General features: G+C 43.1%; 1 protein-coding gene across 2 annotated transcripts in view; it reads left to right on the forward strand.

Annotated features, from left to right (window-relative positions):
- The first annotated feature begins 662 nt into the window (after window positions 1–662).
- ATP9A (ATPase phospholipid transporting 9A (putative)) overlaps window positions 663–27,277 on the forward strand; it is a 63,510-nt gene continuing 36,895 nt past the window's right edge. Inside the window, exons 1-9 of one of the 2 annotated variants that reach the window (XM_054218210.1) lie at window positions 663–809; window positions 11,772–11,916; window positions 12,245–12,358; window positions 14,946–15,054; window positions 21,839–21,897; window positions 22,801–22,852; window positions 23,417–23,511; window positions 24,744–24,824; window positions 26,202–26,277. In XM_054218210.1, the coding sequence (XP_054074185.1) occupies window positions 742–809; window positions 11,772–11,916; window positions 12,245–12,358; window positions 14,946–15,054; window positions 21,839–21,897; window positions 22,801–22,852; window positions 23,417–23,511; window positions 24,744–24,824; window positions 26,202–26,277 (799 nt within the window). In that variant the 5' untranslated portion in view covers window positions 663–741. Of the gene's footprint in view, window positions 810–6,036; window positions 6,306–11,771; window positions 11,917–12,244; window positions 12,359–14,945; window positions 15,055–21,838; window positions 21,898–22,800; window positions 22,853–23,416; window positions 23,512–24,743; window positions 24,825–26,201; window positions 26,278–27,277 lie in introns of those variants that run through there. The other variant, XM_054218209.1, reaches the window with a different exon arrangement.

Consider the following 27,277-nt stretch of genomic DNA (forward strand, 5'->3'; position numbering starts at 1 on the left):
TTTATCAGGCCAAGCGTGCATATCAGCTTCTGTAGCCCAGCGCTTTATTGGAACCTGATTTGTATAGTTTTAACGAAGATTTAGTCACTGTGATTGTTGAGAAAACCTTGAAGCCAGAAACAGAAATGCTGGTGCAATTTGTGCCTAAATTTGCAGAGGAAATCTGAATCAGGATCCAGAAATGAGCATTGCCAGGGTCGGTGAAGGTCACCGAGCAAGAAGGATGGAGCAGCATCCCTGTAAGGTGTGTGTGTGGGGGGGCGGTATAAAGAAGGGGAGATAACCTGCACCTCCGCGCTGGCTGCAGAGGACACAGGGGCTGTGGCGTGGGCCTTTCCCCCGCGGTGAAACACCCCACGGGTGCGGAGGCGGTGGGTGCAGAAGGCCGGCGGTGCCGGTGTGGGACGTGGAGGTGGGCCGTGCGGGGCAGGGGCAGGCCGGAGCGCGGGGGGGCCACGGGCGCTGGCAGCCGGCGGGGCCCGGCGCCCCGGGTGCGGGGTTGGGGCAGAGCAGGTGCCGGGGACCGGACAGGCGGAGCGGCCCGGGAGGGGAGAAGCGAACCGGGCCGGGAGGGCGGAGCGCACCGGGGCGGGCGGAGCGGGCGCGGCACCTGCGTGCTGGCGGCCCGGCGGCGGCGAGCCCGGCCCCCTCGGCGGAGCCGCCAGACGGCGGCGGGCCGGGCCGAGGCGCTGCTGGGAAGCGCATCCCGCTTCGCTCCGCTCCGCCCCGGCAGCCGCGGCCATGACCGACAACATCCCGCTGCAGCCGGTCCGGCAGAAGAAGCGGATGGACAGCAAGCACCGCAGCGGGTGAGCCGCTCCCGCGGGACCGGCGCCCCGCGCCTTGCCCGCCCGCCGCCTGCGCTGCGGGAGGCGGGCGGTGCCACCCTCGCCCCCCCCGCGCCTCGGGGCGGCGGCGGGGCCTCGGCTCCCCGGGATGCCCGGGGCAGGGGGGAGCCGCGTCGCCTTGCGCGGCCGCGGTCCGAGCGGAGGAGGAGGAGGAGGAGGAGGAGGAAGGGGAGGCAGGCGCTGACAGGTTGTTCCTGACGCCATTGCCGTGGCACGCCCGGGCGGAGGGCAGGATCCTGCCGGGCGGTGCCGCGCTGCGGCCGGGGGAAGCGGGGCCAGCCATCGGCTGGCAGCCCTTTGCGTGGAGGAAAATCCATCCCGGTCGGCCCTTATCCTCATCGCCTTCTCCATTAGAGCCCTCCAGACAAAGCGGTGCCTGGGCAGCAGCGGAGATGGACGCCGAGGCCGGCCGGGCTGGCCCGGGAGGGGCGGCTGTGTCCCGGTTGCCCGGCTCTCGGCCCGGTTTGTGTGTCCCGGCTCCAGCCCGGCTCTCCACCCGGTTTTCCATTCCCGCTGGTGCGGGGCCGGGGAACGACAGGCTGGTGCTCGGGCGAGCGCTCGGCCTTCGCCGAGGGGTAGCGTTGGGCCGGGAATGGTGTCTGTAGGCTGCAACAAAGCTCTCTGAAGGCTCTGTTTAACTCCATCAGCTAAAGCAAGACAACATCCCTGGTGTTGCGATATCCTGAGGGTGGGATGTGTTCCTAAAGAAGATGTATCTATATATTTATACTGGTGTTCCCATGCAGGCTGTTAAATAAGAAAAATGATGCTTTAACACTATTTTGGTAGGGAATTGCATCGCTATCCAGACAGGTTGGTTTGTACGTAGTGGGGTGTACAGGGTATCTGAGTTACCTGGCTGTCAGTTATTGCAGTGCTTCTTTTGTCCCTGGATATTTTGGTTTTTAAAATGTGGTGAGTGATATTAGCAAAATAAATATCAAAGGAAATCCTGACTGCTAAAACAAGAGGAAATTGATACTTTCCCTCTTGTTTGTTATGTTTTCGGTTGATAGTTTTGATTACGATTCCTCTAACTGGAATTGTTCTGTATAGTTTATTCATTATTAGAATTATTCCTTATTATCAGCATGGTTTCTACTAATTGATGTAGCAATATCCGTGCCAGTTGATGCTGAGCTGGGAGGTGTGTGTGATGCAGCAAGTAATTCCACAGTGCCCGTGTAACATGCATCACTGGGCAAGTTCCACAAGGTGCAGCCGCCATGGCATTAAATTGGGTGACGTGATTGAAAGGGTTCAGGGAGAGGTGGATGCCTGAGAAATTTCTCAAAGCTTCTTTTCCTAAAGTTCTCTAATCTCCACCAAGGCCCTGTTGGGTATTACGATGTGGTTAGTAGTGTCTAACAGAAATTGCGCTCACCTAACCTAAGCTATGGTTCATTGGTTGTGGACTCTACCTGATTAGCAGTCACGGAGATGATGTTTCCTGTGTTAGCACGAAATTTTGTCAGCGAGAAGTTGTGAAAGGAGACTGCTTATGCTTTTTCTCAATAGCGGTCTGAATAACATGGATTTGAGGTTTTTGTTTGGTGCGGTAACTCTGGGGATGGGACTTATCATATATTGAGAACTCTTGTTGTACTGATAAATACCCCGTGATATGTTAGTAATTTGATCAAATGATAGTGTGGATAACAAAGCAAGTTGAAGTCCAACAAATCCAAGAGTATTATAAACCAAAGGAGAAATCAACCAGCAAGTCAGGGGGGGATCCAGTTGTCACATCCAGAATGGAGTCCTGGGAATCCTAAGCCATAATCAGGACCTTCCTTCTTCTGTTCCCTCTGAGAAAAACCCAGACAAAAGCACTTCCATGTGATCTTCCTTGATACGTATGAAAACCCAGGGATAAGCAAGGCTTGAAAGACTTCACCTTAGCGTAGCCCTGACTGCAATTTTTTACTGTGGGGGCTTCCTTGCACCAGTGGAGGCAAGTTCTCAGGCAGAGATTTTTGTCTGTGTGGTCTTCTGGAGTGGGGAACAGATTTCTGCTCGTGTACTGAATGACTTCATAGAAATCTTCATGTATGTTAACAAAAAAGTAAGAAATGCCTAATTCTCCTGTAGGCAGAAAAGGGCAGGTGTCATCCGAGCAAGGCTTTCGTTACAGCTTCATCCTTCAGTGTTTCCTTTGAAGGGAAGCCAGGGAGGAACTCACACAGTAGCCTTGCAGAGATGAATGATGGTACAGGCAGCTGAGATCTGTGTTGATGAGAATCCATGTGCTTAATAAACCAGTGGGAGAAGTGGTTATTGGTTACTGAGCATAACTTTAATGTGGATCTGCCTTGCTGCAGTCAAAGGCTAAGCTCTAAATTCTGCAGCTGTATGACTGTATTCAGCCACATTCTTCCAAATGCTCTGCAGCACTCTGAAAACCACTGAGATATGTGCCAGTTGGGAGGGGAGGATGGCATTAGCTGTAGTGGGGCTGTTGGTGGGATGGCAAGTGAGTCTGAGCTTCCCAGGGGCTGAGCTCTGCCGGGAACGGAGCTGCAATTCCTGAAGCACCCCAGATGCTCTGTTCAGTGCATGACACAAGTTTTTCCCTAAATAGCTTATGGTCTCAGGCCACAATCCTGCAAGGCATATTTTTTTTTTTTTTTGAAACCAGCAAACTGCTGTGCTCCTGCTGCCTCTGCCATGTGGAAAGGCCTTCATCCAGAAATGTGGGGAGGAAGAATGGGGAATGAGACGGGGAAGGAGGAGCTCCACAGTAACATTTCATGTGGCCATTCCATTGTATGTGTGTATGTGCGCTCTTTGGCTCTATTTAAAATGGCAAATTCCATTTCAAAGTCAACAGAGAGAGATGGGAGCTCCTGCCTTCCATCTGCCTGCCTGTGGGTGTGCCTCGGCGCGTGCAGAGCCGGGCTGGTTGCCCGTAGCTGGGCTGGTTGGCCCGGTGGCCCTCGGCGCATGAGCAGGGGTGGGCTGCAGGAATGGCAACGCTCCTTGCCCCCTCCGGAGCCACCCCAGCTGCGCCGTCACACGTGCTGAGACAGGGGAGTGTCTGAGTACTGTGGAGATGCAGAAAAGGGCTAGGTGGTTGTGCTCTGGTTTTGGTTGTTTCTTTTGGTTTGTTTTTTTTTTTTTAATCAATGGAAAATTCTTTATTTGCTTTTAAAAAAATGAAATGTGGAAGGTTGGTTTGCATATTAAAGGTGCCAAGGACTTAACAGCACAGCCTGTGAGAAGCATAGAAACATCATCTGAGAAATGTGCTGTTGTAGAAGTGATTGAATATGTTTATTAACTTCACTAATTTGACAAATACTACCCCAGTATTAGACAAATGTGGCATTTCTTTCCGTTAGGTTTGTTTTACATGAAAAATGCCTATGAAAGCAATTTTCATTTGCTTTCTCGAATATTTCTCCATCAAACATGCTGCACTTTAAATAAAAACTGCTTCTTGGTAATGGCTCTTCTGGCATCTGACAGTCAATCTGTCATATTAGTGCTTCTTACATCATCACTAAGAATGCATTTTTGTAAACAAATATCCTCCCAAGTGAAGTACACATTAGACCTTTGTGTTTTTCATCACCTCCCCATTCCTGTAGATCCCTGTGCAGATTAAGGGCCACATCACTTACAGGACTCAAAGTTTTGGATACAGTTCACGTTTGAAGTGATGCTTTTGAGTGCTTGTGACTCTATTTGGGGATTTGTGAGTTTGGTTTTTTTATTATTATTATTTTTGCCAGGTTATTATTTAAAACATAAACATCACAATGCTATATAAGCTTCCCCATATAAACTGTTTTCATATACTTCTGGTGTTCTCTGTAAGATAACTTTTAAAAGTTCATGGTGTGTAGTGACTTACTAGTTTACTATACTTCAGAGGCTATTGCAATACTGTTCTTCAATGCTTCAGTTGCAAAACAGAGAAGGAGAAATGTTTAGGAATGTGTATTCCTAAACTTTTATAGAAAACTGCTCACACTTCTGTAACTTTGTGATTCCCATTCCTGGAAAGTGCACGCTAATTTTATCTCTGTGCAGCAGTGTGAACTTTCCTGTGTTTTTCTAGACAATCTTTCCCTTTTGAGGACGTAGTCTTCGGATTTCCTGATGACAGTATTTTATTATTCCTAATAATGCCAATAGTTCTCTCCTACCAGCACCAGACAGCTTCCTCCTGTGACACTGACCTTGCCCTGAGCAGAAAACTTCAGAGTAATGTGATGGCCTGAGCAGCCCCTTCCCTCATCATCCAGGTCTTTAAGCTTGATACACAAAAATAAGGATGGTGTCCAAAGAAACAGTAGATTACAGAACTGTGCAATACCTATAAATTTTTTTCAGGGAGGAACAGCTAAGTTAACTGGAAAAAGCTGGTAGCCCCAGTCAAAAGGACTTCTTATTTAATGAGCACCAGGATAATCTGAAAACACCTTTGTGTGCTTGTTTGTATGTGCTCAGAGTACTTTGTTTCTGGTACCCAACTGAATGGATTTGTCAGAATGTTTTTTTCAGGGTTAAGATTCTTCAGTTTCCAGAGGAGAAGAAAGGGAAGAGGAGACTGTCTGAAACGTTCCTTGTTAGTTCACCACCCATCTTTCTGCATCTTCTTTCCTTTTTGCTCTCAGTATGAGTTGTATTTTGTCATCGCAGCATGCGGGCATCCCAAGTCGGATATTTAGCGGTGTGGCCCAGGACTTTGCACCCTAAGTGTGGCTGTCTTTCCCCACAGTACAGGTCCTTGGCAGCTTTGGGGGCTTTTGCTTTGGCTCCTGTGAGTGGGCAGCAGCTGTGCAGTGCCAGTGAGCACCAGGCTTTCACCGGTGTTGCACTGGGTGTTGTGCCAACACAACCTGGTGCAGTAATGAAAGCGCCTGTGGAGACCCGTGTTTACTCACATTGCAACACCGGCACGTGTAAGACAGAAAGGGTTCAGGTAGTGAAACTGTCGTGTCTGCCTGTGACCCTGGTAGGTTAATGAAACCTGCCGTTAGTCTATTAAAACACGATCTGCCATCGCAGCTGCTCCTGGCTGTGTAAAGCGCTTTGTGAGGATCACAGATGTCATATAGAGGATTTTAAAGCAGAACTAGTAAGCTTAATAATGTATTCTTCCTTAATGAAGTTTAAGACATCATCGATAAGTTTAAAAGTTTAAAAAAATAAAAATTATGACAATTGAATATCTTTGGATGGGAGTGATAAACATCTGCCTATGAGAATGAGCACGTGGTTCTGTGCTTGAGAAATGTCTGTGTTGTTACCAAAAGCTTATTTTCTAACTTATTTCAACAAGCCATGGGCACTTGCGCAATTAGTGTGCACAGATAACCGTCGCCGCTTAACATTCCTGCGAGCCCGAGGTTTGGATTGTGGGCTTCTGCTTGGTGCCCACCTGGAAAGCACAGGCAGTGTTGCCGGGTGGTTTGTGGGACAAGAGGGAGAAACAAGGTCACGGAATAGGTAAGAGTTAAATGCCAGCACTGGGGTTGACTGGGTGCCTTCGTAACAAAAGCTCTTGGGGGATCTTTAAATTCATATGGGATAAAAATTAGCGTTTGCGGTTTTTCAGGATTTTCAGGCAGTGGTGCAGGAGTTCCTTGCTGAGCACTACAGGCTCTGGAGGAGGCTTGGAGTCACTGTCGTAATGGGATTCCTGAGCACTGATAAACCTCCCCAGTTGAAGTGTCGCAACCTGCGACTCTGTTACTGCTGGTTGTAGTATTGTGTTCATTGGTTGGAGTTTTGTTTTTTTTTTTCCTTAATGAATTCCTTTAGGTGGCATAGAAACCTTGTGCTAAAAGGCTATGTAGGAGCTTCCTAGTAGAAATTCTGGATATTCTCTACTTGAGCATTGACACTACTGATAATCGCTTTCAAAAACTTGCTAGGCAGGAAGTTTTTCTTCTGTTTGTCTAATTAGGTTTTCAGTTTGCTTTCCCTGTAATTCAGGAGGTTGCGAAAACTGTGACTCCAGCCAGGCAGGAATTTCACAAAACTGTGAGTTTTACACAGCAGATTCTCCCATGCCCTTTCTTGCCTATACTTGGAACTGCATTATTTTTAGATTGATTCGCAGACCTGACAGTAGCGCAGCATTTGTAAATTCAGATGCTTACAGCAACAAGTATCTTTGCGGTGGGAATGCTACGAGAGGTCATGGCTTTAATTACAGAACATGTGCTAAATTTGGGGTAATTTCACTTCTGTGCAATTGCCTTCTACCCTGCCTTTGTAGGTGCTGTCAGTATTGGGGGCTGCCATCTCATTTGGAAAAGCATGAGCGTAAGCAGTTTCACAGTGCTAGGTGTTAGCATTCAGAGTAGTGAATTCATAGTAATTTGGAAAAGACTAAAGGCAATATAATTGTATGTAAACAGTTGGGCAGAGCGCACTCTTATTAAGGTAAAACATTCTGCTTAGTTTATGGGGTTCATTTGCTATTTTCTTACACACTTATGAAAAAATACTGAGAAGTCATTCAGCTTTCTAAAATATCTGGAAGTTTGCTTTGGAGATTTAGATATTGGTTTGAAGATCTGCCCAGATATTTGGAAAGTTCTCTGGAGCATACTGGTGAATTTTACTTTGTTAAAAAAAAAAAAAAAAAATTAACAACGTAAGTAAAAAATTTATTAAACTAATAGGGGTACGAAGAACCCCTTTTAAACTAACAGAGGGTACTAAGTAGTACCCTCTTTGAGCCTTATCCTATTGTAAATATTATGATATAGGTGTGTGGGTATTTTTGCTGTTGAGTACAATCCCTGGAAGAGGCCCAGCCTAAAAAATAAACAAAGGTAACTGGTTTCAGATGCCTGATTAGAAGGACTGACCGACTCTCTCTGCTACTGGGGGGCACGTTGTGATGAAACAGGGTGTATGGACACCACGTTTGCCCACATGGGCAAAGCCTCTTATTTGGAGCTTTATCGTGGAGGTCATTCTGGATTCATAGTCATTAAAACGTGGAATCAAGGCTAATCTTGTGTGGTTTTCTCCATCATGAAAGAAGCAAAAACAGTTTTTCACCTATAGAACGTATCTATACCACCCTTTTCACTATGTTCCATTAAAATTTGGGATGCAGGTGACTATTTGTCTTGGGTCTTCATCTGCAAACATGAAAGAAAACTGTAATTAAAAGGTATCAAGGTAATGAAATATACTTCTGAAGTAGAGTTTAGGAATTTGAGTGTTTAACACCCACTTTACTGTTTGTCTCATGTTGCTAATTGCATTTCAGATGTGGGTATTATATGCAAATGTGGAGAAGAAAGATCTGCTGGTTTTTCTTAACAAGAGAAAGAAAAGTTTGTAGATTTTTTTTTGACAAAAATTGATAGTTTCAGGGGCAAGTGTAACTTTTTGAAGTGTGTTACTTATGTTAATTGTGGTTTTATGGTACTCCCTAGGGAATAGTCAAAGGTGTACCGAAAATGTTAACCAATGCAGCATAACAGGTGATGTCCCTGTCTAAAGGTGAGCAGAGATGGCAGTAGTGGTGCTGCAAGTCTGTAGGAAGTCAAATGTCTCTTGTATATACCTGACCAGGAAAGCATCTCCAATTATTTTATTCCAGTAGTTTGATCTGGACTTGCATTGCTGTGAGGGGTTTGAGCAGTTCGCATTACCCACCGTGTTCGTCTGTCACATTTTCCTGCATTCTCCTAATTTTCTCTTCTTCAGCAAATGAACAGTTTGCAAGTCAGAGTTGACAACTGCCAAGGCTTTGCTAAAGCTGACTTTGCTTAAATGGTGTGTAGGTGAAAGCAGCAGGATTGTTACTGAAATTGGGGAACCTTGTAAGTACTCTGGTTTTGGAATGGAGAGTTTGACTTGCATGGAGCTGGTAAGAGATTACTTAGCACCATCTGAAATTTGTGATTCCATGTTCCTTCACTACCGGTGCGTGGGTGCTATGTAGTGCTCTGCTGTCTTGTCAGCATTTCTGTCTGAAAGCTGCTTTAGCAAGAAAACCTTCTCTCCTGTGTTTGGGTGGCACCTGGGCGCTTACAGCTTCGGTTTTTCTTGAGTACAGACTAGGGAAAATCTACCTTTGCAGGGCTCGTCTGGCACTGTTCATGAAATATAATAATGTCAAAGTAATTTGATTATGCAAAAATCCTTTTGTCTAGTTTTAAAAGCTTGTGAGAAATTATCTTGCTAGTCAGCCTTGTGAAGCTAATGTCTATGGCTGCTCCTGGAGCAGTGAATCCCATGGTGACACCTTGTCTTTACTTCTAGAAAAAAAGTTGATTTGTATTCCTCTTATATACTGAAGGAGCTGACGCAACTGATAACACTTCTGTTTATTTGCATCCAGCAGGGCGTAAAACATGGTATCTTTGTGGAAAACACATGATGTTGTAAACTCCGTTCATCGTGCTGCATGCATCTTCAGGCAAGGCAGTGCCTTCAGAGGTCAAATGCTTTGAGTACTTCCTTAAATAGTTATTTATCTCTTTTTGATTAGGTGTGTATTTAACTAAACATTTGCAGCAGAATGCCATGATTCAAGAGCAGATCTTAGCAGTGGTTTCTGGAAAGATGTTTGTAAGAGCTCTGAAGCGTTTGGTAATCAGTGTGACTGATACTGGCTTTCCCAAATGTCAATAAAATTCAATAGGGCTGTTCTTAAAGGAAGAAGGGGGATTGAGAAGAGATTGGCTTTCAGTAAGAAGCAGCGACAACGGAAAAATGACCCTTTTAGGGTTTGGGAGGGTACAATGCTGCAATTTTGAACAGAGAGGCTTTTTCAAGGTACAAGAGGGATTGCTGATAAGTCCTTGCATCTCCCACGAAGTAACCGACGCTCTGTGTGAATCATTGCTGCAATTAAGGATTTGTAACATCGAGCAGTGCAAGGTTTTATTCACTGCAGCCCATTTGGACTGGCTGAGGTGAAGGTTCCATGAGGCGCCTCACGTTGATGGTGGCCGGCCTGGGGGCCACGGCGGGCGGGCTCCGGCCTGTGGAAAGAAAGTCACAGTTCTCTGCTGTTACCGTTGCTTAATGAATTACATGTTAATCCTCTGTGCTTTTCTAGAGAGTAAGTGTTCCCTGTCACCTCATCCCGGGGTCTTTTAGTTGAGAAAAGCGGCGTCTAGCCTGCAGTTTGTAGGCAACGCAGTGGTTTCCGAAAGAGGGAACATGGTTTTGTTATGTATGACGCCCAGCTGTGTGCTGGAGGAGATTTTAACCTGGGTAATTCCAAATATAGGTACGACGTGCCATTGCTAGGATTTTTTTATTGACTCTGGTGAGGCCAGAGCTCCCTGACAGCAGCAGGGAGAGGTTGGGGCACAGGCCAGCCCATGGCTGCCGGGGGGACACTCGGCGAGGGGAGGTATGCTGGTGGTTCCATCTGGCTGAGCTCATGTCTCCTGCCCTGGACTTTAAATATCTCCCTGGAGAGAAGAGAGAATCCTTTAGGAACCTTATCAGTTTTGGGGAAGTTGATGTGGCTTTCCCGAATTCCCATATAACTTTTAGCAAAGGCCAGAAATAATGTTAAATAAATGGCTTGAATGTAAGCCTGAGTCGAAAAAGTAAAAAATCAGCATGCTGACGTGTTCATTTTTTATTTATTTTGAAGACTTTTTGGAAAACTGGCATTGCAAGATATAAAAAGTAATTGTAGTGCTGAATAATTGAAACGTGACAACATTTAATGTAACAAGAACAGACGCTGTTGACAAAGTAGACAAAAATGCTAGAAGACTCAGAGGTTATATTGGACTAATCTGATTGCAAATAGGGTTAACTTAAATCCCTGCAGCCGTTTCTCTGGCAGCTTGGGTCTGGTGCTGGGTCCAGGCATTGGTCTGGGCTGCCCAAACTCGCAGCCTCCACAGTGGTGCCGAAGAGCTGAAAATACAGATTACTACAGCTAAAGGAACAAACTGAGAGTGTGTAGCTGGATCTACAGTGCATGTTCTCAGTTGATAAGAATGTGTATTATTCATTAGTAGTTAACATACAATTTTCCATTAACATAAGCAGAGCTAATGACTGTAATAGTGTGTAAAAATAAAACCATTTAGTATCTATTTTCAGATTCCTCTTAAGGTTTCATTCTTAGAGGATTATAGATTATTGTTCCTTGGCAAGACTGTTTTAAAGGGCAAAAATTCAAATGTGCAAATATTAAACCTTTCTGTCAAAAAGGTGTAAATTTCTGTGAAGTAGGGGTTGCAGGGAAGGAGGACAATCTCTGTCCATCTCCATCTCTTCTTTTCTTAAGGACACATGAGATTACTTTAGTACATGCATTCATGTTTAAGTTCGATTAAGGGAAAGCCCCCTTTTGAGGGAGTTTCCATACACCAACGAGGACACAGAGGAAATAATAGAAAGCACCTGTTAATATTTTTTTTTCACGTGAGCTTTCTGTCATAAAAGCTGCAATGCAGGATCAGTGCGACAGCACCTTTCTGCCTGTACCCCACACCTCCTTGCTTCCTGAAGCTCTCCCGGCAGCCGGCGCTGACTCAGTGTAGTGATGAGCTTGGTCCATGCTTCTCCGTGCATTGTTTTCCTGACAGCAAAGCGAGGAGCCTCCCCAGCCCTCTTTGCTGCAGGCACATTTCTAGCTCTGCCACAGGCCTGCCCAGCTTTGAACATGTGGTTGCGTGATGTTTGAATTACAGCTCCAATGCCATATGAGATGTTTGCTCAGTGGACTGCAAGGCAGGTCTGCAGTGGCTGTAGCAGGTGGAATGTCTGTATTTGGAAGAAAGTCAAGCCCTGGGTTTTAAGATGCTTGTAATACGGTGGATAATTGACAGATGGGAGGTGGGGAGTGACAGATGAAGAAGTCATGCTCAGTTGTTCTGTCTGGCCGGTGGAGAGGGTCTGGGGTGCGTGTGTGAGTCATAGAAACATGTTAAAAATTAACTCATTTATTAATTAATGTTCCTTCTATAGGTGTTGTGAGTGCTTAAGATGCTGTGGGAGGAGAGACCCAAGGCCTCGTACTGTTTGGCTTGGCCATCCAGAGAAGAGAGAGCAGAGATACCCTCGCAATGTGATCAACAATCAGAAATACAACTTTTTTACGTTTCTCCCTGGGGTAAGTGTGAAGAAAGTTGCTTTTCATCATCCCGCCCCAATGCTTTCCCCAGTTTCAGTGGTTTTACGGTAGACAGGTGCAGAACCTGGAGCTGGAGGAAATAATTAATGTTTGGGTTGTGTTTGGTGGGCCTCCTGCAAAGGCTGCCTTAGGGCAGCAGCAAACCAGGCACGGATCTGTCCTGAGTGTCCAGGAGTACTTTAAGACTGCCCTAAGTTAGCATTTAGACACTAGAGGAGCATGCAAAAATGTTTCTGGTGGTTAGTTCAATATGCATAACTTCTGAACTCCATTGATCTCCTCCCTCCTCTTTTTTTCTTTTTTTTAGGTGTTGTTTAACCAGTTCAAATACTTCTTCAACCTTTATTTCTTGCTTTTGGCCTGCTCTCAATTTGTTGTTGAAATGAGGCTTGGTGCACTTTACACATACTGGGTTCCTCTGGTAGGTAATTTAAGATTTATTTATTCAAGAAAGTTTAATTTTGATGAAATTTCTTTTGCTGCCTTTTCTCTAGGGCATAAGTTTGCACCTTAAATTATTTTGTTAGCTTACGTCTTCAGGCCAGCTCCATACACGTCGTAGCATAGATGCCTCTTCTGGCCTTAAGCTTTATTTTGTAGAGGTTTGACAAGGATGTGAGAGGATTCTGCCGCCAACTTGTTCATCTGTGGGCTGTTAACATGCACAGAGCTCTTGCCACTGGTCGCGGTGACTGCAAGGGCAGCAGGGCTTCGTGATTAACAGGGGAAAATTAATGGAGACTGGAGCAATGTGTGTGTTGTTCACAGCTGCATCTGAACAGAGGGTGTGCTCATGGAGGGTGTGTGGGGGGTGATCACACAAGGGCCAGTGCTTGTGGGAGCCCAGACCAGCCTGGCAACTGCAGTGAAGGACCGAAGGGCACCTTTCAAAAGTGACCTTAATGAGTAGCCATATGCGCAATGATGGCAAATTATGCTCCCCTGCCAAACAGTTTGACCTGTGGCCTTGGGATAGGTCAACAGGCTGCTTCATAGTTTAACCGCATTGTAAAAAACAAATGAAAAAACTGAGAAGCACCCCTTCACAAACCTCCCACTTATAAAAATCCATATAGAGAGGCATATTCACACTCACTCAAGGTGCAGATACTCTTTCCTTTCTGTAAATTATTTGCCCTTTTGTTTTGATAGCCGTGTGTTTCACCTGCAATCAAAGGAAATCGATAATAATCAGTTTTGAAACAGTGCTGTCAAAGGACAGAAAAAGGAACAGTTGCATAGAGTGGGCTTTTTAAATCTCTAAAATGCACTGCATGAGCCAGTTAAAACTGCTTAAATATAGGTACCTATATATTTCTTTTGTTTATCCCAGTAAAACTATTATTTCTCTTTCTACGTGACTAACTTCTCTGCTACATTTCAGCTCATAGTATTGTAGATCAGAAGGACATCTGGTCCAAAGCAGGGCTTTCTTTAAACTTAAGTTGGTTTAATTCATCTACCTGAGTTTTGAAAATGTCCAAGGACAGACATAATTTTGGTTAAAGAAATGACACAAAACTAACTGAAAATTGATTTAAAAAGCATGGGGACCTTTCTAAGTGCTTGTACACTAATTTGAGAAATGGTGGTGGTAAAAATTCATGGCTCTATTGAGGGAGCTGAGGAGGGGCAAAGGAAATTTTTCCTGCCTTTTAGACTTTCAGTACAGTGAGATCCCTAGTAAAAGCCAGAAAGAAGCGAAGGGGGCAGCTTTGGGACGTTGCTGCTAAAATTATGTTTGTATTGAAGCCTGGATCTCACCGAATTCTCTCTCGAGTGTGTGCTGTATTGCATTTGCCGTATGAATCTAATGCTAGTTTCATAAGATCCTGTCCTATAAATAAAGTATACATGCACCCAGAGGATCTCTCTTTCTGGGTTTTGTATAGGCGGTTGTGACTTGTCTGTGCCAGGTGAGCAATTAGAATTTGGCGTATGAGTTGCCAGAAAGCAGGATAAGAAAGGTCTTTGTTCATTACTGGCTGCTAAGATGAGTGTTGGGGATGGAATGACATATGAGATGACACAGTGAGCTGGCACATGTGGGAATATTTTGGAGTGATTATTTGAAGACTCATTCAAACAGCTGAAAATTTGAACAGTTGAAAATAACTGATGCTTTTTTATTTTACTTTGGAAAGCAGATAGGAATTTCTAGCTAAATTCACAAATGCCACTTGTAAATAGAAGAGAAATGTTCATTCTTTTCTTGATTTGTTGGTTATGGGAAAGAGATCTTCCACGGTTGTGGTCTTGAACGCTGAGGGGTGAAATGCTTCTCTGAAAATACTATATTAATGGCTTCTTACTTTCAGTGTTTGTAAATACAGGATTGAATACAGGCATTTTTAAAAAAAGTAATTGGCCATCCTTGGGTCTCTTCATGTGTCTGCATTTTTAAATACTGCAGAAATGTACTGCGTTGCATTTTGACAGATATCAATGAATTTAGATCATGCATTTAGGTGCATATGTATATACTAGAAATAGGGACTATTTAGTTTTGTTATAGCATTGTGAGAGCTGGTGAAGTGTACCTCAGTATTTTAATAATTAAATAAACTGCCCTCCTTCAGTCTTAGTTGTTCTTAGGTCATTCTTCATCATTTTTTTTTGTTTAAAAGAAAGGTGAGAATTTAAATTTTTAGTGTGTTTGGTAGTGTTAGCAGTGTTTCACAGCAAGACTTTCCCAAGGTGGTTGAAATATGTTTACACTCTTCAGATAAACTTTACAAAGATTTGCTTGGGGAGGTACTGGCGGAGGATGGCGTAAAGCTGAGAAACAACCATATTTTTTTAAGTGACAAGTCTGTTGTCAGTTCGCTACTGGGAGTTCTGCACAGCAGCACATAATATCACTATAATGATTTAGTGAGAGAAGATAGAATAAGGAAATGCAGATTGTTGGCATTGGTACTGATAAATATTGCTCTTATTAGAGGCAGATGTGGTTTTTCCTGACCTTTTCATCCATTCTGTTTTGCCCCTCTCCATGCTCCTTTTAGGGATTTGTGCTCGCTGTTACCGTCATCCGAGAAGCCGCGGAGGAGATCAGATGTTACATGCGCGACAAGGAAGTGAACTCGCAGATCTACAGCAAGCTCACAGCGAGAGGTCGGCTCGGCGGCTCCAGCGCGCCCGCTGCATCCTGGCACGGCCGCCGCAGCGCCGGGGGTTGCAACTCAATCAAACGCTGCTGACAGTCAGAGAAGCAGAGTTCAAGGAATGGGGAGGGGGTTATGGGCTCGCAGGCACGTGGCTTCGTGGCCACACTGCTGCTCCTGCTGCTGCAGAGGCCTCAGGGGGCCGGGTGGCTTCTCAGGGATGGCTCCTTGCCAGGCTGCAGTGGATGCTGGGCTTTGCTAAGGGTTTCCCAGGGAGATGCACAGCTAATGCGGGGATTCGGGGGAGGTTAATTGCCTCAGATAACTTCAGAGCATCATCTCAGTGACCCGAGGTGTGGGGAGCGGGCAGTCAGTGCACTTTCATGTGCGGGAGCCTGTGTGGTGGGCTGGGAGCCAGCATGAGGCAGGGGTGAACTTCCAAGCAACTGATGGGATATTTTTAAACCCTGCTTGTTCCTAAGTCCAGTGTAGGGCAAAACTTCTTCCCCAAAGAAGTCACCAAAGAAAATGAAACTGGACCTGAATTGCTCTAGGTTGTGGAGGTGGACGTTTCTGAAAGGGAAATGTCTTTTCCTTCCTGCAAAGCTGTGACGTGAGAGTTCTCCGTAATGTTGCATGGATAAAGGAAGGGAGAGGCAAATACAGCAAACAGCATAGTAGGAAGAAAACAAGAATGGAGCTATAGTAGATGTGATATGTTTTTTGGTGATTTGTTTGGTTTTCTTCCACTTTTGGTAATGGTGCATTTGTCCTCCCCCTGCGTGTGTTTTTTGCTGGCTCACCCTGTTGGTAAGAGACAGACGTAAGAAGGATTCGTATAAGCTACCAATTCAGATTCTTTAATGGAAACAACAAATGTGTGTTTAAAAAAGGGAGGCGGATCCACATTGTCAGATAATTTGCAGAAGCACTTTAGTAGAAGAATTAAACCTGTGAAAATGTCAAAAGATGGTTATGCAGAGGTAGACTCGAATAATGAGGGTGGAGGTAGGCTGTGTTCTAGTGTCTAGGACTGGGGACCCGCAAATCATACTTAAGTACAAGTACTCTGTACTGAAGGAGCTTGTGAGTGCATATATTAAATTTAAGGTGTTTGCTTGACATACTGACATTTTCCATCACTTATTGAACATTCAATACCAATCTAGTTTCATTTTTTTTTTTTTGAGTTCTACCAGACAGGGACTTACATCATGCAAGTCCTTTGCTAAAAGAGACTGTGGGATTGTTAACCCATCTTTTGTGTTTTTCTGTTAGCAGCTGATGTAGTTCCTCAATATTGGCAATATCTTCTCTTGTATTTTTTTTTGTGTACGTCATCTTTAGTCCCTTTCTCCAACTGTTGAGGAGTTGGGAGACCTCGTTTGTAAGTGAGCCCAGGCTGCAGCTCAGCTGTGTCTGATCCCTGGCTCTGGCCATTGTTTACAGCTGTGCCATACCTAACAAAGACATTTAAATTCTCATTTGAAAACTAGAATGCTGCCTCACTATGGAGTTACTCCTAATTCCATGACAATGATGGTGAGGCCAGGGTTTTGTTTTTAAAAAAGGAATGAACTGAATTTAAGCAACTTCTTTTTTTTCATATCCAATTTTCTTTGTTATAAAAGGTTATACCCCTGAATTATGATGCAGTGAACTAGGTGTAGTAAAAATATGTTGCTTTCAACACTTGCACTTTTAAGAACAAGGCTGCTTTTTAAACGTAATAGCTTAAAGCTGTATATATTTTACATGACGGGAATTATGAGGCAACTCCGAACTAGGGAGTTTGAGTTTCTGAATATTAAATCCCCTTTTAATAACGTGTTCTTACTACAACACTTAAAATGCTTGGCAACCAACAAAAGCCTCATCCAAGAGGGGTGTACTACATCTATTTAAAGATATAAAAGAGTTGCCTTCTGGATTCTATTCAATGATCTATAAGGGGCCTGACCTCTGCTTTAGTTCTTTTCATATTGCTATTACGTTTCCCATGAATGATTTCCCTGCCCCCAGTCCTTTAACTTTTCTAATTTTGTGAAAGAAACCAAGGAGGATTGGCAGCTGGGCACTAGCTGAAAATCTTGAGCCACTTTTTTTAACATGAATTTGGTGCGGAAACAGGAGAGAGACTCTCTAGCAGTATGCTAGAGTAGGAAAAACACAGGAAAATTACATATGATTTGACTTGTGGTTTGGGGAGAAAAGTCATTTTCAGTCTCTCACTGAATCTGGTGTCTCTCAGTAGTTGAGCTTTTCAGGGCACCTGAACATCCACTTTTTCACTGATTAAAACCTTAGCACCCCTGAGAATCACCTAGGAGCAGGGAAGTCCCTTGTGAGGCCACCATGACTGTGGGATGGAAGAGTGTTGGGTTTGTTTTATTATATCTATTGGTACAGCTAGAAAAAGTAGGCAAGCTTTCAAGGAAGCCCGTCATAAGTAGAAGCAGCAAATATCAAAATAAGCTGAGAACAGCTGATCTTAACTGTTAATTTTTAGTGTAGCTGACAACACTCCAGGTAGAACTTGCCTTGGACAAACAGTCCTGTTTCTTTTTTTTTTTTTCTTGTGTTCAGTAGCAAGGTTCATGCTTCAGGATATCGGCACAGCCCTGCACTGTAAAGGGGCAGTGCAGAAGGGTACCGATGCACAAAAGCCCTCTGAGATGTTGCTATATAATTTTTTTAAACGTCACAATAGTTTCACCTCTATAGCTAGTGGTTTTGGGGGGGCGGTTGGGTGAAGCTCGACACTGAGCACTGCTGTTCGTGAACGTTGGCTATAATGGATCAAATGGAGCACTTTCTCCAAGCTATTTTTATTTCCCCTGAGTATTTAAAGCACTAAGCTGCTGTTAAGGTGGCTGGAGAATAGTTTTTCCTGTCTCCAACCTTGGCCTCCCCACCACAACCGCACGGATGCAAATACATTCTCAGGTCTGAATGAAGTCAGGGAGCCTTAAGCATATGCAGTTCTGAACAGGGACGGGAGTAAGCGCAGATTTCGGTGCTTTCCTGAGTCAGGATCCTCATGTCGTCTTCGTGTGCGGTTCCTCGCGCCCTGTGCAGAGCCATCAGGCACAGCTCCTGCCGCCAGCCAGAGCTCTGCAGCTCCAGCACACCCGCCAGCCTGGTCCCCTACCCCTGGGGGGAAATCTGGGATTTGCAGCTTTGCTCCTGTACCTGAAACTTTTTTTCATGCACTCGTCTTGTTAAGCTTTTTAAGATTCATCAAGCTGCTTGCATTGTAGAGAAAAAAGGAGAATCCTCTTTGGATCGCATTTTGTTTTGAATATGGTTGCTCAATTCCAGGGACTAATCTTTTTGGAGGGCAGTGTGAGGGAGAGTAGAAAGTAGTGTATTTCTGTCTTCCTTTATTTTATATAACATCAAAAAAACCTCTTCTTTTCTCTTTCTACCGATGTGATCCGTTTATGTTCCAAAATGATGAAACCAGCAGACTTCTGGAAAGCATTTTTTTTCTTAATAGAAAGCGCTCCATTTAAAGGACAGTTGTTTGGATTGTAATAAAAAATAATCAAATTTCAATCCCCTATTCATAAACCTACAAGCTGCCTTGTGTTCAGAAGTCTGTGTGCTGACTTTCTGCGTGATAGAAAGCTAGAACTGTGCTTGCAAATTCTTGGTTTGTTTTTCTTCTCTCACAGCCCCCCTCCCTGGGTAACGCTGCATAATAGAGAGAAACTCCGCAGAAAGAAATGGGAAGAGACCTCCTACTGTGGGGTGCTACTTAAGATACAGATCATTGGCATTTACCAGCCATATAAAAACAATATTTTCCCAAACCCTCTGAGTCCTGCTCCACAGTTTGTACAGCATAAAGCTGCAAAAGCCAAAAGTTTGGTGCAGCACATCCAAACAAGCCTTTTTTTTCAGATGCGTTTGGTTGTTTTAACAAACCTCCGGCTTCATCTTTAATGCCAAATTAAGTGTTTTGATCTGTACCTTAGTGAAGCTCTGCAGATAGATTGTTGTGAAAGCTTGACTTAAGTGCTCACATGGTAGAAAAAGGCATCTCTTCTCGCTAATACGTTTAATACTTTAAATTATCTGCTTTATGGTATATCCATCACGGTACAGGTTTGGTGATAATTCTGAAGGTCATAGCTGAAGTTGGAAAAAACTGTTTCCATTTTATTGTGTTCAGGTTTTTGTCTTTAAAAAAACCATATAAATCAGGATACAGAAAAGAATGAAACAAATATCAATCAAATAGTAAGAATTGATTATTTTCTAAAAAAATAAGAGATCAAGACTAGTTGCTTTTTAAAATTGTGCTAATCACTGATTTGTATTCTGATTAACTTTTGCAAATATAAACTGGAAGCATTGTAAATGCTAAATAAAGCTATGTGTACATAGAGGAAGCACTTCTAGATGCATTTATAAAAGCAGTAATTTATTATTACAAAAATACTTTAATAGCAGAGCAATATTGGGAAATGAAGCAGTTGTGTTATTAGCTAGTTTCTTAAATGTGTGTGAGAAAACATCTAATGTTTAGGAGGTAGTTTCCCCACAGAAAGAAAAAGGAATTACGGAATTCCCAAGATCAAAATAAAACTAATTCAAGTAAGTTGCTTTATGGGAGTCCTGAGTCAAAGGAAACATCTGGTCCTGTGCCTTCTTAGCAGGACATATGGTACATACTGCAGAGATGTCATCCGTGAGAGGCCAGGAGTGTGGCTGCAAAAGCAGAATTAGCTTTGCTACGTAAAAAGGGCATCTCATTTATACAGAAGTTATAAAAATGTGTATTAGTTAGGAAGGCCCTCTCTTTTACCTTAAAACAGCTGAGGTTGGGAGGGTTATTGAACAAGACAAATCTGCTCCAGCTGCTTTGATTTTTCTTGCATTGGAAAAACTTTAAAGCAGATGATACTGTTTTCAGAATAATGATCTAAAATGCCTTTTATGTGCGTACTGGTGGGAAATCCTCACATTGTAGCTTTGTCCAGGTGTTAATTTTTCTTTTCCCGTGTGAATTTGCATCATTAAGGAAAGCACTACAAAATTAAGTTTCCATTCTTGAATCCTGCAGGTAGTGTTTCCTATACTAATAGTCACCAAATAAATCCTTGGGATCTTTAAGAGAAACACATAAAATATGGTTAAACAAATCCAGCTCTCCTTCCAAGAGATTTTTTTGCACAGTGGTTTAGGAATTGCTATGCCTATGTGGGGAGAACACACAGGGTTTTTTTTTTTTTTTTCCTCCTTTGCACAGGAGAATATTCAAAAGCACTTTTTGTTGTTTTGTGAATAACCGTATTAAAAGGGGAGGAAGAGATGTTATCTGTCAGACCCTTTTAGTGTCATAGTACCTAACTTTGTATAGCCCATACAGAAGACTGCCAGGGATGCTTTTTTGGATCCTCTTGGAGTGCGGCTTTTCTTTTCAAGCCTCTGCGTAATGGACTCTTAATCCCCGGTATGCTTCCTGCCCTGGCGAGATGTCTTTAGCCCAGCATTCATTTTGTTTACCCCTTTTTTTTTTTTTTTTTTTTTTTTTTTTTTTAAAAACTAAATTCTCGCAAGGCAAAACCCAGAATCTGTGAAAGACCTATGAGATATTTGTGAAATGGGCCAGGACTGCTTATAATTTGTAGGCATAATTACAGCATGTAAGGAAGTCTGCATTTATTAGCAGCGGTGATGAAGCATGTTGTTAAGCACACAGTGTGTCACCAAAGCAGCAGGCTGCCGGGAGCCCAGAATGGCTTTCATTGTTAATTTGGAGCAGAAACACTGAAGCATATCCTGAGAAGGATGCTAATGAAGGGACTGCCAGTAGTAAAATCCTGGTGACCTTTGTGCTTTGTGCTAATTTCTATTCCCCCTCCCTTCCCCCTTCTCCTTTCCCCCTGAGCTGCTATCTGGCCAGTTAGCCCATGAATTTCGAGGTACAGTAGGAGTGTTGTCCGTGCCGGGGTGAGCTCCACGTGCCTCCCCCACTTCCACTCAAATCACAGCAGATTAAAGAGGCTTTTGTTGAAATATAACAGACAGACACATAGAGGCAGGGTTCAAATTAACTGATTATAAATCACTACTTAGTCTGAGAAGCCAAATCTAGAGCTGGCTAATGATTTGAAATTACTAGCCAATTGTTAAATTAATCCCGTGTTTTAAAGCAACTGGGAAATGTTTGACAGCTGCAAAGAAATAAATATTTACGCGTTTTCTGTAGGACTTGTACTCTGCAGGGCTTGTTCAGGCTGAGGCAAAGGAGAGGTGGTAGAGCTGAGCCAGATACAAGAGCTGCAGCGTGGAAGGAAATGAGCCTGGTTTTTAAGATGGGCCCATTGTACTTATGGTTTCCAGCTCTTGGATTGGGAGCTGAGCTTTAAATTTTCAACGACCTAAGGAAAAGGAGTTGGGAGTTGATGGTTCCCTGTTGTAATTTTCCTATTCTTGCTCTGTTGTCTGCCTGACGCTGGGTTAAGCAGTACAAAAAAAAAGTTTAAGGGCTTGTTTCAGAGTTGTCACTAGAGAGTGACCAGGGGTTTCCGTGTGCAGGACTGGAGCTGTTAGACGAGAGATGTTCAGCCCTTTTCGCAGATTGAGACCCACTGCCTTATGCAGTGGGACCAGTGGGCTCAGCAAGTCTTTACAGGGCAGTGTTCCCTAATTCTTGTGATAGAAACGTTACCCATTTTCTCCTGAATAGTGAGAAAGGAAGGAAGGGAGGTAAGGAGCATCACACAGCACCCGCAAACTGTGTCCTGCTGCTGCTCTAAGGCACTGATATCTTTCCTTTGCAGGGACTGTGAAGGTGAAGAGCTCTAATATACAAGTAGGCGACCTCATCATTGTTGAAAAGGTTAGCCTTTATGTGTATCTTTTCTGTGTAAAGTACTTCTTTTTTTTTTTTTTTTTTTGCAAGACCATAGAAAATTAGGTATTTTGAAGTCATATTTGTTTTAGAATAGGCTTAGAATGTCAAGTGTTGAACACTAGTTACAATATTTAATAACTTTTCAGGGTTTCCCCTCCATCGCCCCACCAAAATAGCATCATCATCTTTACAAATGAGATGAAATCTGTAGATATGTGCCTCTAACTAATTTTTTCACTTATACTGTAACAAGATAAAAAGCCTCCCTTGTCCTGTCTCTGGCTGTTGGACACAGGTTAAATGCCTGGTACAAATGCAACATCCAGTTGTTGCTTTGGGTGTAAATAACACGAATATCAGGAGACATAGTGGTCCATTTGTAGGGACTGGAATGTATAGGTGTATTTCCCCCTTTATACAAGTTTGTGTGTGCTTTTTTTTAATCCACTAATTTATTTTTTTTACACACACTGTGCAAGCAGCTATGACCTCTAAAACCATTAGTATGAAAATATTCAGTACAAAAAAGAGAAAAATGGCAGCTGTAGATTCCAGATACAGGCTTTCTTCTAGCATGGGACTTCTTGAAAGGAAACCAGCAGTAGTTTAAAATTTCTTCATACTTCTAGAATTACTCACTGGCCCTTTTGTAAACCTAGCTGGTGGGTCTGATCAGTGGGGGCTGGCACCAGTTATTATTCTGCACTTGGAATTCTGCAGGGAAGTAAGTTCAGGATTCAAAGCAAAATGAATATCAAGCTTCAGTTTGACAAAGAAATCCTCTTTCTACCCCCATATCCCCTTTGCTTGTCATGGTGGGGCTGTGGAAGGCGGCTGCACACGCGTGCAGGGGTGTATGCACAATAATGGCCTTTCTTCTCCTAACAGAACCAGCGGGTCCCTGCTGACATGATCTTCCTGAGGACGTCGGAGAAGAATGGTAAACATCTGGAACCAATTGTCAAAATAGCCATTAACCTTTCACTGGTTGTTTAGAGAAAATTATCTTTTGGAAATGTGAAAGAAATAGATAATAGTAAAATTTTAGAGACAGAGAATTCAAATGCTTTTATGGACCGCCACTTCTCAGGATGTTATACTCTGTTTTTGTTTGCCAATCAAAGAACGTACATGGTTGAATCCAGGGTAAATGAATCTGGTTGCATAAGAGTTTGTGGTTTAGATGTAAATCATTTTACTTGCTGTTCAGGTTTGTTTTGTTAAACGTGGGATAAGGAAATGTTTGATCAGAAGGATTAGAATGTCCTGAATGAGAATATTTCAAATGTCTCAATGTGCAGGGTCTCGCTGTGTTCGGGACTGGTGGAAGGAAATGAAAGTGTGATGCAAGAATATCATTCTTAAGTTATTAACAAATGTTACTTGAAACTAGATACTGTTTTTAAAGAAAGAAGGGTATCCTAGATAAGAAGCCGCTTCATGAGTTATAGTTGTACCTAAGACAGATCTGCAAAGAGCACTGACTGGTGTTGAAAATCCACAGGGTCTTGCTTCCTTCGCACTGACCAGCTGGATGGTGAGACAGACTGGAAACTGCGGCTGCCTGTTACCTGTACTCAGAGGCTGCCAACTGCTTCTGTAAGCTGCCTTCGTACAAAATACTGTACTTGGTAAACTCGCATATCTGTCTTACCTGAAAAATGTTCAGGTCCTTCAGTTGATGGGCTCTTTTGAGAAACAGATTAATGCAGCATTGTTCTGCCCAGGTCTCAGTGCATGCTACAGTTTAGCTTTGGCAACAAAGAATATATCGCTAAACCAGCTCTTCTGAGCTCCAGGCAAGATTTCAGGGAAGGTGAAGCTAGGTGCTATGTGCTGCATGGCTGTCACCACAAAGCTGTGCAGACAGGCGCTGGGGTTGGCAGCTAGAGAATGGCGCTGGGGTTGGCAGCTAGAGAATGACCTTGCAAGTAAGAGGTGGCTAATGGTAGGCTGCTCCTATTTTATTTTTCCATTTATTTTTCCAGAGACCAGTGCAGTAACTTACTGCAGGGTAGGTCTTGTTGCAGGATAGGTACACTTGGTGGTGGTACTTCTCAAATGCTCCCTCTCATTCCTTGCACTGCAGTACGTTAGGAGGCACAATTCATTCATTTTCATGAAATGGTTTCAGAGGCTGTTACGTTTTCATTGCTCGCCTTCATGAAAGGAGGAGCGTCACCGTGGAAGCTCTACTGAAATAAGCATATAACCTCATAACCTCCATCAAACATGCTGTTTCCCAAAACCTCTAGCTGAAGTAGTTTGTGTATTGGTTTTTTTTTTTTTTAGAAAAGAAAACAAGAAAAAGAAGGGGGGGTAAGAGTACCTGCTTTATTGATGTTCTATCTGTAAAAAGTGCAAGAAGCTTATTTTATACAAAGGCTTTGAACTAAAGCATTCTCTCCATGGAGTGACTAGTGTAGGAGTCAGCAGTGAAGACACTGTGCAGAACTGGCATACCTTCTTGTCACCACAGAACTCTTCCTAGTTCCTTGGTTGCCTTGGAAGACTAGTCCAGACCTTCTTTGCTACCAAGTAATAAGTGTCTTAGGCTTTCTTGATTATTCAGGCTGAAATTTCTTTTATGGGGCACCAACATTTAAGTAACTCCTAGGAGACTCTCGGGTATCAGTTCAAGAAATACTCTTCAGTGAAGCTGGTACACCAATTGTATTTTCTCTTAGACAGTTGGTCTCCAGTAAGTAACACAATTTAGTCATTATCTTAACTTGATAAGTAACTCTTGCTCAAAGTATTTTGGTAGAAACATTTGTACATTATTAAAATCAGGTTGTCTAACTGTCTGCCAAAACATGTCTGTTTTATAGGACCTACTGCAAATCCGATCCTATGTATATGCAGAAGAACCCAATATTGATATACATAACTTCGTGGGGACCTTCACAAGGGTGGGTCTTGCTGACATATACTTGAAGTCATATATGTAGTGTTTGCTATGCAAGCCTGCTGAATGCTACCACGATGCCAGAGTTTTTCAGGAGAAATAGTGAAGTCTGTCTTGCCATTCCTTGTCTCTTCCTTTTTTTTTCTTTTTTTTTCCTTCACAAAATCCATGAAATAAATCTGAAACAAAAATATGGCTATTGAAGCTTTGACTTGAAGACAATGTCATAGGCTGTTGGGGGTTAAGGACCTAACTCTGAAGGTATTAGATCTGAACGTTCAGACAGAGATTGGTAGTTACGTATTCATGGTGCCCGTTCAGAAGGAAATCTGAATCACCATGCATTCTGTAGGATTAAAATCCTTTAATTGTGAGGAAAATGGGATCTTAGCTAGATCAGGCAATAATAGTCTTAATTCTGAGTCAGTTGGGTTTTTTGCCTTCAATTGCATGCAACCTATGTGAACTCAGTTATATCTGCCCCCTATTTCAAAGGGCAGCAGCTCAGAGCCACTGTGAAATATCACCATTAAATATATATATATATATATATCTATCTCTCTCTATATCTTTTGACTTGTTGGGAAGGCGCATTGCCTACCTGGGGCAAAAGGTTGGGTTTTTTTAATCTCAGTGGGATTACAAAAATTTTGAGAGATTCATCTAATACCCCTGGTGAGCTTTCAGAGGACAAACGGTTTTGTAACAAATAGGAGACAGTTACAGGTTTTTAGAAGTTGTCTGCTGGTATTTTAGTTCAAAATTGTAGGGTTTGCCCTTTTTATCTTTGTGTCAGGGTTTAATCTGTTTTAATAGCGTTGGAATGGAAGAGGAGTTTGAGTGGCTTGAGGAGGTAGTTCTGGTATAAAACCTGCACAGACATTAATTTACTTTCTCATGCAAAGGTACAATTGTGTAGAATTAATCTTTTGGTGCCTAAGAGGAATCACGCTTTCTTGTAACTGTTCTCTGGTGCGTATCAGACAACTTTGCAGGCGTAACTGAGCAGTCCAAACAGGTTCTCAGTGAGATCTTACAGTAGCAGAAGAAATGCTATTAATCTGCATGAGCCAAGTGGGGGAGCACTTTCCTGTAGTCCCTGGAGAGCTGCTGACAAATCCCTTTCTCATTTATGATTCCCGGGAGACTTCAGCAAGCAGAAGTATCTTAATAGAATTTTTTTTTCCAACCTTTCTGCTCCAGTGGAACAAAGTGCTTGTGTTTTTAACCCAACCGGAGATTCACCTGGCTTTATGAAAATCCTCCATCTTATCAAGAAACCCTCTGCCAACACTCCCAGCATGCCTCTCCCAACACCTCGATGTAACTCTGGCATCCTTTTACGCTACTGACAAGTTTGTTTGGTTTTATCCTGTTGTAGGAGGACAGTGACCCTCCAGTGAACGAAAGTTTAAGCATAGAAAACACTTTATGGGCCAGCACAGTGATTGCATCAGGTAAGATGGAGGCATGTGTAATTTTTTTTTTTTTTTTAAGGGAATATGTTAACAATTTTTAAAGGTCTTTTTGTAATGGAATAATAATCTCTGTCAGTTGGAGAAATTAGCAGTTGGAATGAGGTTTCCCACTTGTCCTAACACCTCTGGGGAGCTGAGCTGACATCTAATTGCCTCTTGGACATTCCTAGATGAGAAAGAATTGGAGTGGCCTTTGGGCACTTCTTTAGCATCTAGGACCAGAATAGCACTTAATTGCTCTCCACATTGACATCCTAATCTGTAACAGAAATGGTGTCAAATAGATTCTGGTAACAGAAGCTAAGATGAAAGATTTCCAGGTAAGTGCTTCCATTGAGTTTCTCTTCTATACTTTCAAAAAGGAAAAAAATAAATTCTTTGGCAGATTTTCGTTTATATATATGATAAGCTCCCAAGGCCTGAGATTAATCAATGCCCTCTTGTAGAGGCTTGTCAAAGTAAAAGCCTTGTTCCTGTCCTGTCCAGCATGCTTGCAAGGTTTGCAGGGCGGCAGCTGGAGGAGAGTGAAATTCTGTTCTGGAATTAAAGTTGTTGAATGGAGAGACTTCACAGTGCAGTACCTAGGTGTACGTGAAATTAATAATAATGGGAAGGAACATGAACTTCAAAAGTTTTTTTCTGAAGCACTGAAAAGATTTTTATTTGCTCTTTTAAAAGCAGAAAACAGTGAATAAATTTTATTCCTGTATGTTTCTAATCCTGCTCTGACTCTTCTTTGAAATGTATTACAGTGTTGTCACAGTGCTGTGACCAAGGGATCGTAAAAAAAAATAGTTGTCCAAATACAATTAAATCAAGTTAACTATGTTTATAGATTAGTAATTGCCATGCAGTAGGTAACCTACCTTCCTCCCCTCTGACTGTAGACACAGGTAGTCAGCCTGGCAGCTTCAAATACCCATCAGGCTGCTTAATGCATGAGTCTCTGCTCATTCTGCTTTCGAACAAAATAGATGGA

This window comes from Rissa tridactyla, chromosome 12, assembly GCF_028500815.1.
Source record: "Rissa tridactyla isolate bRisTri1 chromosome 12, bRisTri1.patW.cur.20221130, whole genome shotgun sequence".
Taxonomy (NCBI): domain Eukaryota; kingdom Metazoa; phylum Chordata; class Aves; order Charadriiformes; family Laridae; genus Rissa; species Rissa tridactyla.